At 39.3% G+C, this 18,900-nt stretch overlaps 1 protein-coding gene across 14 annotated transcripts in view; it reads right to left on the reverse strand.

Moving 5' to 3' along the window:
- HELZ (helicase with zinc finger) overlaps positions 1-18,900 on the reverse strand; it is a 142,027-nt gene that overhangs the window by 106,677 nt on the left and 16,450 nt on the right. For 13 of the 14 annotated variants that reach the window (XM_061145052.1, XM_061145056.1, XM_061145043.1 and 10 more), the window contains 2 exons: positions 11,500-11,727; positions 8,677-8,713 (listed from right to left, as the gene is read on the reverse strand). In XM_061145052.1, coding sequence (XP_061001035.1) covers positions 8,677-8,713; positions 11,500-11,709 — 247 coding nt within the window. In that variant the 5' untranslated portion in view covers positions 11,710-11,727. Of the gene's footprint in view, positions 1-8,676; positions 8,714-8,827; positions 9,012-11,499; positions 11,728-18,900 lie in introns of those variants that run through there. The other variant, XM_061145057.1, reaches the window with a different exon arrangement.

The following is an 18,900-nucleotide window of genomic DNA, read 5'->3' on the forward strand; positions in this document are numbered from 1 at the left end:
AAGTCTTTGCAGATAAAATATTTCCTTAATAAAATGCTTTTGGAAAATGAAAAGCCCTAACAAAATTCAATGCTTGGTATCATTAGACCTCTTCTAAATATTTCACCTTTAGGTTTAAATTCTATAATATACCTTCTCTCATTCTCTTGCTTTCTCTTCTTGTCCCCACATCCCTGCTACCTTGCTCTTACTGCTTTCAGTATTTGGTGCTTCAACTCAGTCACAACAATCTTTGTTATCTCTTTTACAACCTAACCCTTGTGTATACAGTAAACTTTAAAGCTGAGATCTTATTGTATATTCTTTAAAGTACCCTTTCCTTCAACTGCAGTTCAGCGTAAAGGCTCTTGGACTACTTTCTTCTGGATATTTTCATACTATAGAAAAATAGGTTATTTCTCCTGGCTTATTTTCAGCATTCCAGCTTAAATTTTAGAGCTAATTCAATAACATGGGGCTTCCCAGGTGGCACGAGTGGTTAAGAACCCTCCTGCCAAAGCAGGAGAAGCAAAGGGGTTCAATCCTTGGGTTGAGAAGACCCTCTGGAGGAGAGCATGGCAATGCACCGCAATATTCTTGCCTAGAGAATCCCATGGACAGAGGAGCCTGGTGGGCTACAGTCCATGGGGTTGCAAAGAGTTGGACATGACTGAAGCAACTTCAGTTCAGTTCAGTTTAGTCGGTCAGTTATGTCCAACTCTTTGCGACCCCATGGACTGCAGCAAGCCAGGCCTCCCTGTCCATCACCAACTCCCGGAGCTTGCTCAAACTCATGTCCATTGAGTCGGTGATGCCATCCAACCATCTCATCCTCTGTCGTCCCCTTCTCCTCCCTCCTTCAATCCTTCCCAGCATCTGGGTCTCTTCCAATGAGGCAGTTCTTCCCATCACGTTGCCAAAGTATTGGAGTTTCAGCTTCAGCATCAGTCCTTCCAATGAACACACAGGACTGATCTCCTTTAGGATGGACTGGTTCGAACTCCTCGCAGTCCAAGGAACTCTCAACAGTCTTCTCCAACACCACAGTTCAAAAGCATCAATTCTTTGGTGCTCAGCTTTCTTTATTGTCCAAGCCTCACATCCGTACATGACTACTGGAAAAACCATAGCTTTGACTAGATAGAACTTTGTTGGCAAAGTAATGTCTCTGCTTTTTAATACGCTGTCTAGGTTGGTCATAACTTTTCTTCTAAGGAGCAAGCGACACACAATGAATATACCTCAACTTCCTCACCACTATACAAATACAAAATTATACACAGTAAAAAGCTGACAACACACATAAGCACAGAAACAAACCTGAAACTTCGTTCCCCAGCATATCATAAAAGGTTTTTATTTCATCTACATGCTTGAATGAACTTTTCACATAAGGCACTGTTAAAACAGTATTTGCAAAAGTACCTGTCATACTGTGTGTGCATTAGAAAGAGAGAGAGAATATGCTGCTTGCAGAGACTTCAACTTCCTCTTCATAAAGAATTCTAATTTTCACGATGCATTTGCTATATAGTTACTGGAAAGTTCATCTGTGTTAACTGTTCAAAAACTGGAAGAAGCTTTTTCTACTTAAAAAGATCAATTTAACTATTTTTTTAAATCTAAAACTCTTTCACAGCCTTCATTTCAATGTCAAAAGCCAACATCTTGCCATCTCCACTGTTAAGCACTCTGAGGAAATCCTGACTGTGGGAAATTCTGTGCTGAGACCCTCCCTTACTTTACTGTTTCCACGGCTGATTTGCTTATTTTCCTTAAAAAAAAAAAAAAAAAAAACTCACTTACTGAGAAACACCGGCACTTTGCCACTCTTTTGTTTTCTGTGCCCTGTGGGAGACACTGTGCTTTCAGGGGTTCACAATCATCTTGATTTCAGCGTCCTCTTGGTACAGTTTTAACTGAGATTTTTAAAGGGCAAGCTACCACTCATTTTAAATCTTCTCTTTTTATGTATAAATATAATTTCAGCTAATATAAAATTAATGCTAGTATTTATCCCATGAGTGAAAAACAACATGAAATAAATTTATGATGTCACTTCTGACTATAACTGACACCCTGCATAGATAAGAAAAGGCCCAGAACAGTCATACGACCATGATGAGCCTCTTGCAATTGAGTTCAAAGGACCTAAGTTCAAAGACTACTGCTTTCTCAAACATCTACACATAGGAAAAAGGGAGTTTCCACACTTGAAAGATAACAGTCCTCAAACTTAACTCAAATACTAAATATTCACTCACTTTCCTGATTTTCATTCTATTCCAAACTTAGCATTTCATAATTTAACTTGCTAATCCCTATCAACTTAAATATAAGAACTTAACTTAAAAGAGTTGATAGGCATTAAGGGCAATGAAGAGTGAGAGGGGAGATCCTATTCCACAAAGCCTTGGATTCCTGCTGGAGAACCAACTGTGGTACAGCCATGCTGCAGAACACTTTGTTATTGTTTTCAGTCACTAGGTCGTGTCTGACTCTTTGTGACCCCATGAACCGCAACACACCAGGCTCCTCTGTCCTCCACTACCTCCCAGAGTTTGCTCAAATTCATGTCCATTGAGTCAGTGATGAAGTATCTCATCCTCTGCTGTCCCCTTCTCCTTTTGCCTTCAAGCTTTCCAAGATTCAGGGTCTTTCCAAAGAGTCAACTCTTTGCAGTAGGTAGCCAAAGTAGTGGAGCTTTAGCTTCACCACCAGTCTATCCAATGAATATCTGGAATTGACTTTCTTTTGATCTCCTTGCTGTCCAAGGGACTCTCAAGAGTCTTCTTTACCACCAAAATTTGAAAGAAGACTATTTGATTTTGGTATTGACCATCTGGTGATTCCCACGTGTAGGGTCATCTCTTGGGTTGTTGGAAAAGGGTGTTTGGTGTGACCAGTGTGTTCTCTTGACAAAACTCTGTTGGCTCTGCTTTACTTTGTACTCCAAGGGCAACTGTGCCTGTTATTCTGGGTATCTCCTGACTTTCTACTTTTGCATTCCAATTCCCTGTGATGAAAAGAACATCTTTCGGTGTTAGTTCTCAAAGGTGTTGTAGGTCTTCACAGAACTGGTCAACTTTGGCTTCTTCAGCATCATCTATGCTGGGGCACAGACTTGGATCACTGTAATGTTGAATAGTTTGCCTTGGAAAAGATTCAAGATCATTCTGTCATTTTTGAGGTTGCACCCAATACTGCATTTCAGACTCTCTTGTTGACTATGAGGGCTACTCCATTTCTTCGATGGGATTCTTGCGAACTGTAGATATAATGGTCCTTGGAATTAAATTCACTCATTCTCATCCATTCTAGTTCACTGATTCCTAAGATGTCAATATTCACTGCTGCCATTTCCTGCTTGAGCATGTCCAATGATTTATGAACCTAACATTCAAGGTTCTTATATAATACTGTTCTTTACAGCATCTAGCTTTACTTTCACCACCAGACACATCCACAACTGAGCATCATTTCCACTTTGGCTCAACTGCTTTGTTCTTTCTACAGCTATTGCCCTCCACTCTTCCCCAGTAGCAGAATGGACAAGTTTTCGACCTAGGGGGCTCATCTTCTGGTGTCCTATCTTTTTCCTTTTCATACTGTTCGTGGGGTTCTCATGGCAAGAATACTGGAGTGGGTTGCCACTTCCTCCTCCGTAGACCACATTTTGTAACAACTCTTCACCATGACCCGTCTGTCTTGGGTGGCTCATAGCCTCACTGGGTTACGCAAGCCCCTTCACCACAACAAGGCTATGATCAATGAAGGGGCTGCGGAATACTATTCAGCCATAAAAATGGATGGACTATTCATACAGTCAAAAACTTGGATGGATCTCAAATACACGGTGGGAGGGAAAAAGTTATCTTAAAAAGGTCACAAACAATATGGTTCTATTGTGTGTTCTTTTCAAAAGGACAAAACTATAGAGATGGAGAACAGATTAGTGGTTGCCAGGGTTACACAGGGAGGTAGGACCATGAGTGTAACTATACAAGGCAGCACAAAAAAAGGTCTTCACGTGATGGAACAGTTCTGTATCTCGACTGTGCTGGTGGTTTCATGAATCCACACATAGTAAAATGACATAGAATTACACATAGTCATTGAACCAAAGTCAACTTCCTAGTTTTGATATTATACTATGGTTATGTAAGATGTAACCAGTGGGGGGAACAGTACATGGGATCACTCTGCACTATCTTTGCAACTTCCAGTGACTCTGCAGCAACCGGATCTAAAGAATAAGAAATATTACTGGAACAATTCTACTATTTAAAAGTCTTGGCAATAGGAAAACCTGGCTTAAAGATCCAAATTCTTGTCCAACTCTACTAATGATTATCAATGTCACCCTAAGCCTCAGTTTGTTTTTTTTTTTTAATCCTTTCTAGAATATAAGATACCCATATACCTTTCCTCCCCCAAATTTATTATACTAAACAGAATAATGTCTATAAAACTCCAAAGAATACACAGATTATAGCTTAGGACAGATAAAAGAGAAGGAGCACGGCCTTTCAGATCAGAAAGACTTCACTTCAAAACCACAGTCCAGTTCTAGACAGTCTCTGTGCTCTTAAGCAAGTTACTTAATCTCACTCATCACCTGTAAAATTGGAATAGTATTACAGTATGATTAAACAAACTATTTCAGAGGGTCTGACTCAGAGAAAATCCTGAATAAATATTATTACCCTTATTAACTATTTTTCCAAAAAAAATGTTTAATTACCATAAAATCTATTTAATGAAAACTCTTCAGAGAAAAAGAAAAGTGCAGAAGGTTCAATCAGTCACGTATCAATTTGCCTTTTTTAGGTCAGTCAGCATCTATTCAACAGGGCTTTTTGGTTACTGAGTCACTTCACAGGGGAAGTATTAATATAATAAATATCAACAGATGCCCCAAACTCCTGTTTGTATTAATTTCTTAAATTAATGACACTCTCAGCTAGGGCTTAAGAATCTTGCAGCTGTATGAAAAATATCCAGTTATAATGATTGAGCTTGACTTACATATTACATGTAGCACAAATCTCTTTCAGTTGCTAAGACAACCGTTTGATTTCATTTTCTCCATTTACCTCATCCTATTTTGTTAGTGTAAAAAATGTGAGTTTCCTATATGATGAATATTTCAAAAGCACAAGAAAAATCTTTTATTTTATGGAAGTTTTCCTGTTATGCCAAATACAGCTTATGTTCAGGTAATGAAACAGATTTACTCAGACTTACTCATTGCCACTGGCTTGACAATCCTCACTATCCAGAACACACCACCAACCTCAGAACTAACCTCTCTGAACTTAAAGTCTCTGTAGTTTATTTTCAAGATGCCCTTGAGTCCTCACTCAGAATCTATTTATTTAAGCAGAACTCCAACTTTCAAATCTTATGACTTTGATTAGTTCCTGCCTTAAACAAATCAGCCATTAAAAAAAAAAAACCACAGATTTTGGGGACAATCAGGTAAATCTGACTATGGATTGGGTTTTGGATATTAGGGAATTATGGTCACTTTTATTAGGTTAGTAATAAGACTGTGGTTATACAGTTATGATCTTATTTATTACAGATGGATACTGAAGTATTTAGGAATAAATATCATGGTATCTATAAATATTTTTAAATAGTTCAGAAAAAAATTAGTGAAGTAAATATGGCAAAAGATGACAACCTAAGTTTCAAGAATATGAATGCTTATTATACTATTTCCCCTAGTTTCTCCTTGTAAGTTTTTCATAATAAAAAAGAATTTAAATTTTTTAACTCCATGACAAAGACTGTTTGTCTGGTTTCCCATCCCTGTGTGAGAAAGCGAAATTAGGGTCAGAAGCAGTGAGTGGAGGGAGAAGCGGGGAGGGTAGCTGCAATGAGGCCTGTTGAGAGCTGCAAGGAATGCAAGCTGATCCTGACAGCAAGGGATCCTGCAGTACCTCAAATGCAAACAAGGTCTGGGGCCCTGCAGAGGGAACTGCCCGGGCGCCCAGCACACTAACCAGGATAATAATTAACAGAGGCCAAGACTCTGGTCTTGTTTTTTATTACTAACTGACTGCCTAACCGTGGTATTTTATCTTATATAAAAATAACCTCGCTGTACACCCGAAACTACAGTAATACTGTAAATCAACTATTCTTCAAACAAAAGTTACCAACAGGGGAGAGAAAAAAATTATATATAATATAAAACAGAACTCTACAACTAGCAATATATACACAAAAACTTTTGACAATATTTCCAAATGTCTACTTCAAATGAACAACTTTACATTAAGTAAGCATTTCCATGTTCTTACTTATCACATAAATGGTAACAAGGAATGCACAGAATGTAACCATTGAACCATCAGTGCAAGCTAACCAATTCCCCCCTTTTCCACACAGCACTGCAATGAACACCATTCCACAGACAATTTTTTCCTTGTTTTGAAATATTTACTTGGGACAGTGTCCCAGAACTGAGATTAGTGGGTCAAAGGTATGAACATATTACCAAGCTGTATTCTGCTTCATACCGCGCCCCCCACCACCATCACCACAAGCATACACTCATTTCACTGCAACCTTATCTGAGACAGTGGTTTTCTCCCTACATTACAGAAACAGAATCAGTATACAAAAACTGCACGTAACTAATGTATACAATCTAATGAGTTTGGACATACATATACTTTCTTTTTTTTTTTTTTTATTTTTATTTTTTCATACATATATTTTCATGTTACTGTGATCACAATCCAGGTAACAGACCTATCCTTCATCTCCAAGGTTTCCAGGTTAAATTTTTATATTGTTAATTCAGCAGTTGTAAAATAATACCTAACTTAAAAATGCTAAGTAAAACAATTAACAAAAAATGCAACACTCTTCCATGTGCTCCTGCACTAACAACATTTACTCTTCCACAACTTTTTGCAAGTCATTTAATCTCCTGGGACTTTGTATGTCTCCAAAAAATGAAAAGTATCAACCTCGTTAGTACTCAAGGAAGCGAAAATTAAAGAGGTCATTTCTCACACATGAGATTGTCACAATGTCAAGACTGAGAGGTTCCAGTTACTGAGATCACAGGAAACAGGCATTCTCACATATTGCTGATATGTGAGACTGTGAAATGAGATATGAGAATTTTTCATAATTTTCTAAACTATGAAAAATTTAGGATGAGAAACTAGGGGAAATAGTATAATAAGCATTCATATTCTTGAAACTTAGGTTGTCATCTTTTGCCATATTTACTTCATTTTTTCTGAACTATTTAAAAATGTGTGCATTTGAAACTAATCTGAAAGTGTCTATTAAAATTATATGTATATTTTAACCCAGACAATCAACTCTTAAAGCTTCTTCGTCCAGGTATCTAACTGTTAAGACCACCACACAGAGATAAAGGCAACGGTAAGAAACCATGTGTGGTTATCACAGAGAGCCGCCTGAACGCCCACCACCATGGGGCAGCTGAATAAATGACGGCTACCTACATCGTGCACTATGGTGCTGGAGCTGGGGCAAGATATCCATCATCTATACTGCTATGGAAGAAAGCAAACAATTTTGTTATGATCACATAATTCTTTTCTAATTTTTAAAGAAAAAACCCTAGGTATGTATGTAATGTATTACAAGCATTTTTGCTCACTGTAGAGAAAGGTGAAGAAGATGCAGCACTAATGACACGACTTCCTCATACGGGAAGAAGGGGTAGTGGGCCCGTCTATGTTATTTGACTTATTATCTGGCTTGTTAGTAACTTTTAAACGTCTACAGGGAGTAAAGATTGTACTCAGTATCTCTCAAACGCCAGTCATCTCCCAAAGTGCACAATTCTATGAAGCAAGGTTTACAGAGAGGTCACTGAATCGTCAATGAATGGTTCAATGTGTCCAATATGCCACAGAAGTAGGTAAGATTTACATTCTGTAAGGTTTACAACAAAAATAGCTAGTACTTTGAAAAAGTTTTGACACAAAAGAGCAAATAGGAAAAGAACTTTAGTTTACGTTAAACACCTCAGCCCTCCTCCCAATTTAGATAATTGAAATATTCCATTATCCAAATCACTGAGCTATGCAAAACTCCCACCAAGAGTGTGTGAGAACACACTCTGAGCCCCTCTCCCACTCACTCCTAGACTCGCTCTAGAGAATGGCAGCCATCTTGAAGAAAAGGATTTCTAGTTTATGAGCACCCAAAGAGCAAGAATCTTATTAATCAATTTCCTGACCAAAAGAAAACAGGAAAAAGCACTAAAGAGCATTCTAGTCAGTCTCTTCTCTCTAAGGAAAATCTTCTAATGAAGGGGAAAAAAAAAACATTGTAGGAGACAGAGGTCCAGCTTTCCAATTTATCCAAGCTTAACATTTTAATCAATGTGTGTTATGTGTTATAGTTCTTAAAATATAGCTCTTTGTTGACTGAAAATACTCACACAAACTTTCAAAAGGCATTATCAATGTTCCCAAGGGAGTGACAGCAATGCCACCACTTGTGTTAGGAACCATGCTCATGTGCACACCCATCATACCAGAAAAGCCATCCAGATTAGTCATCACCACAAAGTGGGGTTTTTTCATATTAAAATCACTACTGAAATCAGTATATGAAAAAATCAAATCTTAAACACTGCTCAATGAAATAATTCAAAATCTTCAAAGCAGAAGAGAATCTTGTTTTTAAACATACCATGCCTACAATCTTCATCAGCTTGCCCATAGTTTTTCTGCAAAATAAAAGACACAAGATAAAGTTAAGTAGTTCAAGGCCTCTTAAAACAGATTTTATCAAAAGGCTGCAGCTTTGTTTCAAAGTTTAATCATTAATGTTGCAAACTTACCACTCACAGACCAAGGCTAACTCATGTGCTGAGGATTACACAATCCTCTCCAAGTAAACCTCACCGCACACTTCCCTAGCCATTTACTTACTCCCTCCTTCTCACCTCCTTTAACCTCGAGTCACCAGAACCCTCTAGCCCATCCTCATTCTCAGCTACTCACTCACTGTGCTGAGTGAACGGCTGTCCTGCAAAGAGACTGTCCCTGAGGGTCAGCACCCTGCCTGCCTACTTCCTGCCCGCCCTCTGCCTCCCGCCTGTCCCAGACAGAGCCACGCCTACCACCTGTGCAGACACGCCCCACGGCCTACTCAGGAACATCACTCTGGCAAGCCTCTTCCACTTCTCAAACATCATTAACTTTTTGTTTTCTTTCAGTTTAGTCCTATAAACAAACAAGCTCTTATTTCTCTCATCTGAAAAAATTCTTTTCTTGACTTCACTTCTCCCACTAGTTTCCATTCCTTTGTGTGTGTGTGTGTGTGTGCTTCAATGGGGCAAAGCTCCTCAAGAATTGTCTGTATCATGTATTCAAATTCCTTCCATATGACTTTCTCTTTTTTTTCTGACTTTCTCTTAAACTCTCTTTTATCCGGCTTTCACTCCCCACTCCATGTAAATCACCAGTGGCTGCCACCAGTCAGATATATTTACATGCACCCATTTAGATACACTGTCATTTTTGGTCGATTCTCAATTCTCCACGTCTATTCCAGCAATGGACATGCTGAGCATCTGCTCACTTGGACAGGTTCTCCTCCTTTGGCGCCCAGGACACCCTACTCTCATGGTTTTCCTTAGCCTCATGGGTTGCTCTTCAGGATGCTTTGCTTCTTCTCTCCAACTCTTAAACCAGTGCCGTAAGACCAAGTCCTCAGTCATCTCCTCCTCTCTGTCTACACTCACTCCCTAGTGATCTCACCCAGGCCTGAGGCTCTTATCATCCACAGACCACAGACTCTGAAAGTAACACCTGCAGCCCAGACCTCACACACGCACACCCAGCTGCTTACTCCGCATCTCTGGCGGGGCATCTAAGTGTCACCTCAAACTGAGTGTGTCCAAAATGAACTCTTTCCCATAAGACCTGCTCCCCATCCACAGACCCTCATCTCAGTGGGAGGTAACTCCACTCTGCCAACCGCTCAGACATAAAAACTCAAAGTAAGTGAGCTATGACTGCTCTAGATCTCTCACTCTCTTGCCTTCCATACACCAGGAAATCTGCTTCATTCTACCTTCAAAATACAGCCAGAACCAAACCACTTCTCACAAACCTCCATGGTTACCATTTTGATCTAATCCACTTCATCTCTGGCCTCAGTTCAGTTCTGTTCAGTCACTCAGTCGTGCCCGACCCTTTGCGACTCCATGAACCGCAGCACGCCAGGCCTCCCTGTCCATCACCAACTCCCAGAGTCCACCCAAACCCATGTCCATTGAGTCGATGATGCCATCCAACCATCTCACCCTCTGTCATCCCCTTCTCCTCCTGTCCTCAATCTTTCCCAGCATCAGGGTCTTTTCCAATGAGTCAGCTCTTCACATCAGGTGGCCAAATTATTGGAGTTTCAGCTTCAACATCAGTCCTTCCAATGAACGCCCAGGACTGATCTCCTTTAGGATGGACTGGTTGGATCTCCTTGCAGTCCAAGGGACTCTCAAGAGTCTTCTCCAACACCACAGTTCAAAAGCATCAATTCTTCGGTGCTCAGCTTTCTTTATAGTCCAACTCTCACATCCATACATGATCACTGGGAAAACCCTAGCCTTGACTAGACGGACCTTTGTTGACAAAGTAATGTCTCTGCTTTTTAATATGCTGTCCAGGTTGGTCATAACTTTCCTTCCAAGGAGTAAGCGTCTTTTAATCTCTGGCCTAGATTATTCTAATAGCTTCCGAACTAGCCTCCCTGTGTCTACTCTTAACCCTTACACTTTAAACTCTATTCTCAACACAGAGACCAAATGATTCCTATTATATCAGATCACGCCAATGCCCTGCTCAAAATCGCACAAGAGTGCTCTGCCTCAAGCAGAACAGAAACCAGACCTCACAGTGACCTGGAGACCCCATAGGGTCTAGCCAGGCTGCACTCCCTCACTGTGTGCGTTACTCCCACACACTGGACTCCAGAGCTGTCCCTCAAATGCGGCAGGCATGCTCCTGCCTGAGGAAGTCTGCACTGACAGTTCCCTCTGCCTGTAACTTAAAAATTGCAATCCTATCCCTAACCCTAGAAACCCTCTATTTTATGTCTTTCATGCAAACTGTTACTTTCTAACAATCCAAAGTGTTTACTTACTTATAATGCCTATTCTTTATTGCCTGCCCCTTCACAATACTAGAAAAAGTACTATGAAGGAGGGATCTTTCTTTTTCACCAATATAAAACAAATACCTAGAACAGTGTCCACCACATAGTATGCACTCAATAAACATTTGCTGAATTGAGTGAACAGTCAAAAATGCTATACAACAGTAAAACTTTCAGGTCTTAAAAACACAGTTGCTTTTCAGCAAAGATGTTCAGCAATCCCTAGCCACTTCACACAACTCCTCAGCCCAGAATTTGATGATCTGCAGAGGGAATGACCATCAACAGTCCCCGCTCAAAGAAAAAGGTCATTTAACATGGTCCACCACTGGCTCACTGACAGTGTCGACTCACCAGCTGCAAAAAGGAGGCAATTCTATAAAGAAGACTCTCAATCTTGATGCTCTCTATCTCCAGCGGACAGGGCCCTGTAAAGTCAGCCACGGAGTATTGGCCAAGAGAAAGGAGGGCCTCTGTGCAGTGCTTGAGGGCCATCTCATAGTCCTGCCTCTTCAGTGATTCACACGCTTGTTCACATGACTTCTCAGCTCTTCTGTCTTCCATGACTCAGGGACAAAAATCCTAAAGACATGGAGAAAGAACAAGAGAAGGTTTCAAAAACCTATTAATTATAAATTCTAGCCCCACTCCTATCTCAGCTGGCTTAATTATCTATCTGAATAGTTACTCTCAACCAGCCTTTTGATCAAGGTCACAGCTGAGCAGCAGCTACTGATGCTACAAAATCGATACTTCTCAAGTCAGGATCACACTACCAACAATACATCAAATTTATAAATGAGACAAATTTATAAATGAAACATGATGCTGAGTATTACAAAATATAGCAAGCCATGAGGCTTCTCTTTTCTTTTATAACCAGAAGGTGGAGAAATGCTTCCTATGCAACCTCCAACTTTCAGTCTAATAATTCTGCAACTAAGGCTACAGAGAATCAAAGTCCGTATCGCGTGGGATTTTTGACCACCAATACAAAAAACTTCACAGACAAAAAAGCTGGAATCAGAAACCAAACTTCTAATCCAAATCTACTGACTCCTGTGATCTGCTTCTGATCTACAAAAAGAGCCTAACGTCACATTAAGCTGTTTGACCACCCAGTATCCATCTATCCCCTTACCTGGTAATAAAAGCCCATGATTCCCCTCTGAGTCATTACCTCTCCCCCACTCTGAGGAAGTGTGGCCCCTGAAGAGAGGGCGCCACCAAAAAAAAAGAAAAATCAAGGGGTGTCATGTGACCAGAACTCGCCAATCCGAGTCTAATAGCCCTAAACTCAGGGACTGATTGGCTCAAGGTCAGATATGTGACCCCATAAGAACCAATGAGACATCACGAGACTTTTGCTGAGCCTTCTGGGAAAGGGTCTGGTGCTCTTTCCCTCTGAATCTAAACTCTGAGAGGCTACAGGGGGGTGGATATGCTGCAGCCATTTTTCTATATGCAACGCCAACAACCGAAGTCCATCCAGGAAAAGGCAGAGCTGAGTCAGGGGGAGAACCTGAGCCCCCGACAACTTGACCTGAGTCCTAAATCCAGCTTGCTGTGCCTGGACTTTGTAGTTAGGTGAGCCTAATTCAAATTTCTTTCTGGCTTAAACCAGTTTTGGTGCTATTTCAGGCAGCGGGAAGCTAATTGATGTGTATGTGCATATCTGATTAGTACCTCACAGGATGTGAAAAACAAACTGACAGTTCTCTTACAAAACAGTGTATATATACATGATAATTAGTAACAATTAGGCCACAATTACTTATTAATAATAAAAGGCATAAAGAGAAAAATGTGGGCATTTTAATAATAACAAGTATAAAGAGAAAAAATGGAAGAGAAATGACTTAGTGTGATATGCAGTTATCTTGATTATTGAAAATATTCCAAAACATTTGTTTAGATAATTTTATCATAAAGCTATTTCAGCAACAACAATAATAAAAGTAATAGCAAGAGCCATTTGCTGAAAGCATACTGTGCCAGACGCTGCTGAGATATATAATGTATATTGTGTCATCTCATTTCCTCATAATGACCTTACAAGGTGGGTGGTGTTATCATTCCCACTTACAGAGAAGGAAACTGAAGCACAGAGAAGTTGCTCACCCACAGTTAGGTCACTCGAGTGTATGTTCCTCGGTTCTTTGTCTCGTCACAACAAAAATTTGGAGTGACGGACATTAAAGCCCCCTGGCGGGTCACAGCTCTCGGAGGACAGACCGTGTTATAGCTCTCAGGTCTCGAACGGACAGTGTTATAGCTCTTAAATAAATCAGTGTTACAGGTCAGTGTTACAGCTCCATTTATTTAGATGACAGCGGGAAAATCCATCTTCCAAGTGTGAGGGCACGTCGAGCCAAAGACCAAAGAGAAGATCGCCCCATTGGGCGGGAGAGAGAGGGAGCAAAAAAGGAGAGAAGAGGGCTTTGGCTCCTCTTTTTATACGTTTCTCTGTCCCTGGGCCTGTCTTATGTACATTGGGCCGGCCAGGGGTGTTGTTGGTTTTACCTGAGGTTCTCACTTCGGTCCTTGGACCTTCCTTTGTTCTATTTTCGCGGGCTTTCCCTTCCAGGTCTTTTAGCCACCACCATTTTGGACTCTTTTTCCCTATTCTAACTACCTAACAGTAATAATGTACATAAAGGGCAGGATTCAAACCCAGACGTTCTGATGTAGCTCACACTTTTAGCCAGGACACTGACTGAGTTCTAATGATGTTCCAGTGGAGTGGAAACTGAAGACACTCCCAAAAGCATCAATTGTGAATATAATATATCACTACTTTAACCCTGGAACAGTCTTAAGGACTAATTCCTACATAGTTCTGCATTATGAAAGTATACCTATCTGACCAGCTAGTGATTACCATTTTTTATAAAAAGTGTGAAGACCCTCACCAACCTAAACCAATCACATCCTTTCATTAAGCAAAAGTTCTAGATGGTCTCAAAACTAAGGAGTATATTAATCAGCACCACTTTTCCAGAAAATGATAAAATTCACACCTTCCCCAAAAGTCAACTTTATGAGCACATACCCATCACTAAGTTGCTTTTTACCACTTTTATAGAATAGAAATTTATTTAAAAAAATTTCCATCTCAGTATAATGCAAAAAAAAGGAAAAAAGCATGAAATGGACTTTATCAAAATTAAACGTTTTTGCTCTTTGAAAAATGCTATTAAAAGAATGAAAAGCAAAGCTAAAGACTGAGAGAAAACCAACTGCAAATCACTGCAACTGCAGAGAAAACCAATTGCAAATATCTGAAAAAGGATCTGTATCCAAATATACAAAGAGTTCTCAAAAGTCAAGAGTAAGAAAATAACCCAATAAAAAGCTGGGCAAAAGATTTCAAAAGATACTCCACTAAGAAGATATAATGACGGCAAATAAGCACATGAAAAGATGTTCAATGGCATCAGTCATCAGAAAAACACAAATTAAAACCATGATTAGCTATCACTTTATTAGAATGGCCATGAAAAATAATGGTAATGTCAGTGATGCAGAATAGCTGGAACTTTCATACATTGCTAGTAGGAATATAAAATGGTACAGCCACTATGGGAAGAGGGTTGACAGTTTCTTATAAAATTAAAAATATACTCAGTATATCATCCAGCAATCCCCTCTCCCCACAGGCAGCTACCTTAGAGAAATGAAATCTATGTTTGCACAAAAATCTGTACAGAAATGTTTACAGCAGCTCTATTCAAAAACATTAAACAAAACTGGAAACAACCCAAATGTCCTTTAATTAGTGACAACAGAAAACTACTCAGTAATAAAAAGGAACACGCTTTCAATATATGCCATAACTTAGATGAAGCTCAAAGAGTAAAAGAACCCAGTCTAGAAGTTTACATACTGCATGATTCTATTTATATGACATCCTCAAAAAGATAAAACTAAAGGGGTGGAGAAAACATCAATGGATGCAGAGATTATACAATGGGGACAGTTAACTTAAAGGATAGCATTACGGAATTTTAGGGGGTGATAATATTCTGTATTCTGACTGTACTGATGGCTGCACAATTACACATGTTATATTAATAGAACTGTATTACTAAAGGAAAAAGTCTATTTTACTGTTTGATTATTTTAAGAAAAAAATGTTAATCATTTTTAAAATATAAATATCAATGTCACAATGGACATGGGTTTTAAAAACTGCAAAGAGATAAAGAAGGGTAAGTTTGTTAATAAATGGAAAACCTGTACTTTTCCCTTCCAGTGAATGTACATTTCAGAGGCAAGAGCGTAGCCTCAGAAAGAATTTCTCCAAACAGATGAATGAGTAGTTCACTACGTAAAAAACATATGATACTTTTGAAGAATTTCATCATAGCTAGAAAACTGGTCCAGGACCAAAAGTAAATACTGGAAGAAAAATGAAATCGACAGTTCACCACAGAGGTGGTAGGCAGACTGGCCTGGACTACAACATATTCAGTGACAGCTGATAAGAAGGGTGGTGGTTTATAAGCATCATTCTCGTACCAATGCGGACTTCCTTCTGCGACAGTACAAGGAAAACCAACAGATCACCTTGAAATCAAGTCATGAAATGTATTAATACTGTTATATTTTTTAAATTTTTCAATTATTATCCTTAAATTTACTTTTCTTATTAGTCATGGTCCTCTTTTATTTCTAAAAAATTAAATCTTACTTCATTAGAGACAGACTTCAAAAAACAAAAATGAACTATGATCAAACAGTAGGAACCGATAGCAGTAACTAAAATTTCTTCAACCTAAATTGAAAATTATTTCTGTATCTCTGTCTTTTACATTTGTCTCCATTAGGGGAAAAAATTATCCACCTCATAATTAACTTGGCTGGAATGAATCAGATTGCATTCGTAAAAGTTTCAGAAGACCAATGAGTTGTACTAAACATTACCATTATTTCCACCTGAACAGAAATTACTAACATCCATGATCAGTCCTTCATTAGACCCCACCTTCTCTTTAATTATTAAACTATATAAATAATAAAAACCGTATGAAACCTGAAGAAAAATACAATAAAATACATGTTTTTTACATAACTAAAAGTTTAAATAAAAGAAATACTATAAAAAAATTAGAGATTCATTTTTTTAAGTCAGTAATTTGCGTTTGTCTGCCTCACACATTATTATTTTTCCTGTGGAAACCCAATTATTATCCTGAAAACAAGACTGTTTTAGAAAGTAATTGTACTGTGACGAAAGAAAAGCCAGACTGATACGGTATTAAGGAACCCAACTGCAGAACGTGCCTCCTTCTCCCCGCTGGACAGCACAGCTGTGGGAGACCCTGCGGCCAGTAAAGTGTGTCCTGCTTCCTCAGGGATGAGACAGTCAGGAGTCACTCTAGAGATGGCATCCTATAAAATAATACCCAAGCTCATCACCAAATAACCAGGCCACCCACAGTCTGACTACAACAGAACCTTCCCACCGTTCTCCACACAGGCCCCAAGCACAGTCCGGCCGGAGTCTCTGCCAACGCCTTTGCTCTACACAAACACCCTCCTCTCTTGTGGACCTAACTCCTGCCCAGCTTTAAATGCACACTTCAAGGTCTATCTCCCTAAGGATGCTCCTCCCCAAACTAAAATTACTTCCACAGGATGGTCTTCCTAAAAGGAGTACGTCAAGGCTGTATATTGTCACCCTGCTTATTTAACTGATATGCAGAGTACATCATGAGAAACACTGGGCTGGATGAAGCACAAGCTGGAATCAAGATTGCCGGGAGAAATATCAATAACCTCAGACATACAGATGACATCACCCTTATGGCAGAAAGTGAAGAACTAAAGAGCCTCTTGATGAAAGTGAAAGAGAAAAGTGAAAAAGTTGGCTTAAAGCTCAACATTCAGAAAACTAAGATCACGGCATCCGGTCCCATCACTTCATGGCAAATAGATAGGGAAACAGTGGAAACAGTGACAGACTTTATTTTTTTTGGGCTCCAAAATCACTGCAGATGGTGACTGCAGCCATGAAATTAAAAGAAGCTTACTCCTTGGAAGGAAAGTTATGACCAACCTGGACAGCATATTAAAAAGCAGAGATGTTACTTTGCCAACAAAGGTCCATCTAGTCAAGGCTATGGTTTTTCCAGTAGTCATGTATGGATGTGAGAGTTGGACTATAAAGGAAGCTGAGCGCCAAAGAATTGATGCTTTTGAACTGTGGTGTTGGAGAAGACTCTTGAGAGTCCCTTGGACTGCAAGGAGATCCAACCAGTCCATCCTAAAGGAAATCAGTCCTGAATATTCATTGGAAGGACTGATGTTGAAGCTGAAACTCCAATACTTTGGCCACCTGATGCGAAGAGCTGACTCATTGGAAAAGACCCTGATGCTGGGAAAGACTGAAGGTGGGAGAAGAAGAGGACAACAGAGGATGAGATGGCTGGATGGCATCACCGACTCAACAGACATGAGTGTGAGTAAACTCTGGAAGTTGGTGATGGACAGGGAGGCCTGGCATGCTGCAGTCCATGGAGTCGCAAAGAGTCGGATGCAACTGAACTGAACTGAACTGAACTGACAGGATGGTCTGCCTCTTACTCATCATTATCTTGGATGCCTTATCTGACGAACACAACTATCTTAGAAATAGGAGTCCTGTTTTATATCATCTATATTCCCATGAGAACCATCCCATTCACTAAAACCATTCAATAAATACTTTAATTGAATTTCCAAAAGAGTTGACCTAAGGTAACCTAAATGCCAAGCATTCCAAGAACTGTCCTGAACCAAATTCAATTCTCATTCAAATGGCAATGTCATAGAGAGGTGTGCTGTATTCTCTTTAAGTGCATTTGCTTTTATCCAAAACTAGAATCTGTGATGAATCTATGGGATACACAGACAGAATATTCTGTGAAGTAAAAAAGCTTTATTTATTGTACTGTGCTTAATATTCAGCCAGACTTGCATTTTTCTCTCAAACTTATAAAATCACTGAGTATGCAAGAAGCATTAGAAGACAGAGTACGCCTTCTGAGAAGAAAACTGAAAGCTAAGATCATCAATCATATTCTACTTTGAATAATCTCTTTCATAAAGAGGTAAATTCTCCTAATTTCCAGAATGAATGAAATTCAATATAGCAAAGCAAAATGCTTTAAATACATAAAATAATACCCTGATGGACCGTCCACTATCTGTTTTAGTAACTAACATTATAAAAAAAAGAAACTCTAAGAAAAGTTACATCACGAGCTAAAATTAAGACTTTTTCCATCCATCACTTTGACTTTTCCTAACCCATTTTTGAGAATTGTCAGCAGTTCTGGATCAGTAATTCCAAACTATTTCTTGAAGACTTTGAGCCTCCTCCCAAATCATTTAGCATGCTTACTAATCAATAAAGATATGAAAAAACAAAAACACATATTTATAAAGCAAGTAAATTATATTAAAAGGCTGACTTTGCTAAAAGGGTGCTGCTTGCCAAGAGAATTTTATTATAAAACATTTTCTGTCATTTTTATTTCTTCATTTTCCGTTCCAGATTATCTATGTAGCCTTGCAAACACATAATGATCCAAAACAGCTGAGCTTTAGTAGTAAAACACAAACCAACATGAGAGAGCCAACTGCACAGTTAAAACAAAAGGGCGCCAGGACAGCAACCACCATCACCCCTCTCGGAGGCTGTCTTCAGATCAGCAACAGCCTGTGTTCTAGAACTACATTTTCATGCTTGAAATTCAGAACAGTGTTTTA

Source organism: Dama dama, chromosome 5 (genome assembly GCF_033118175.1).
Source record: "Dama dama isolate Ldn47 chromosome 5, ASM3311817v1, whole genome shotgun sequence".
NCBI classification, from domain to species: domain Eukaryota; kingdom Metazoa; phylum Chordata; class Mammalia; order Artiodactyla; family Cervidae; genus Dama; species Dama dama.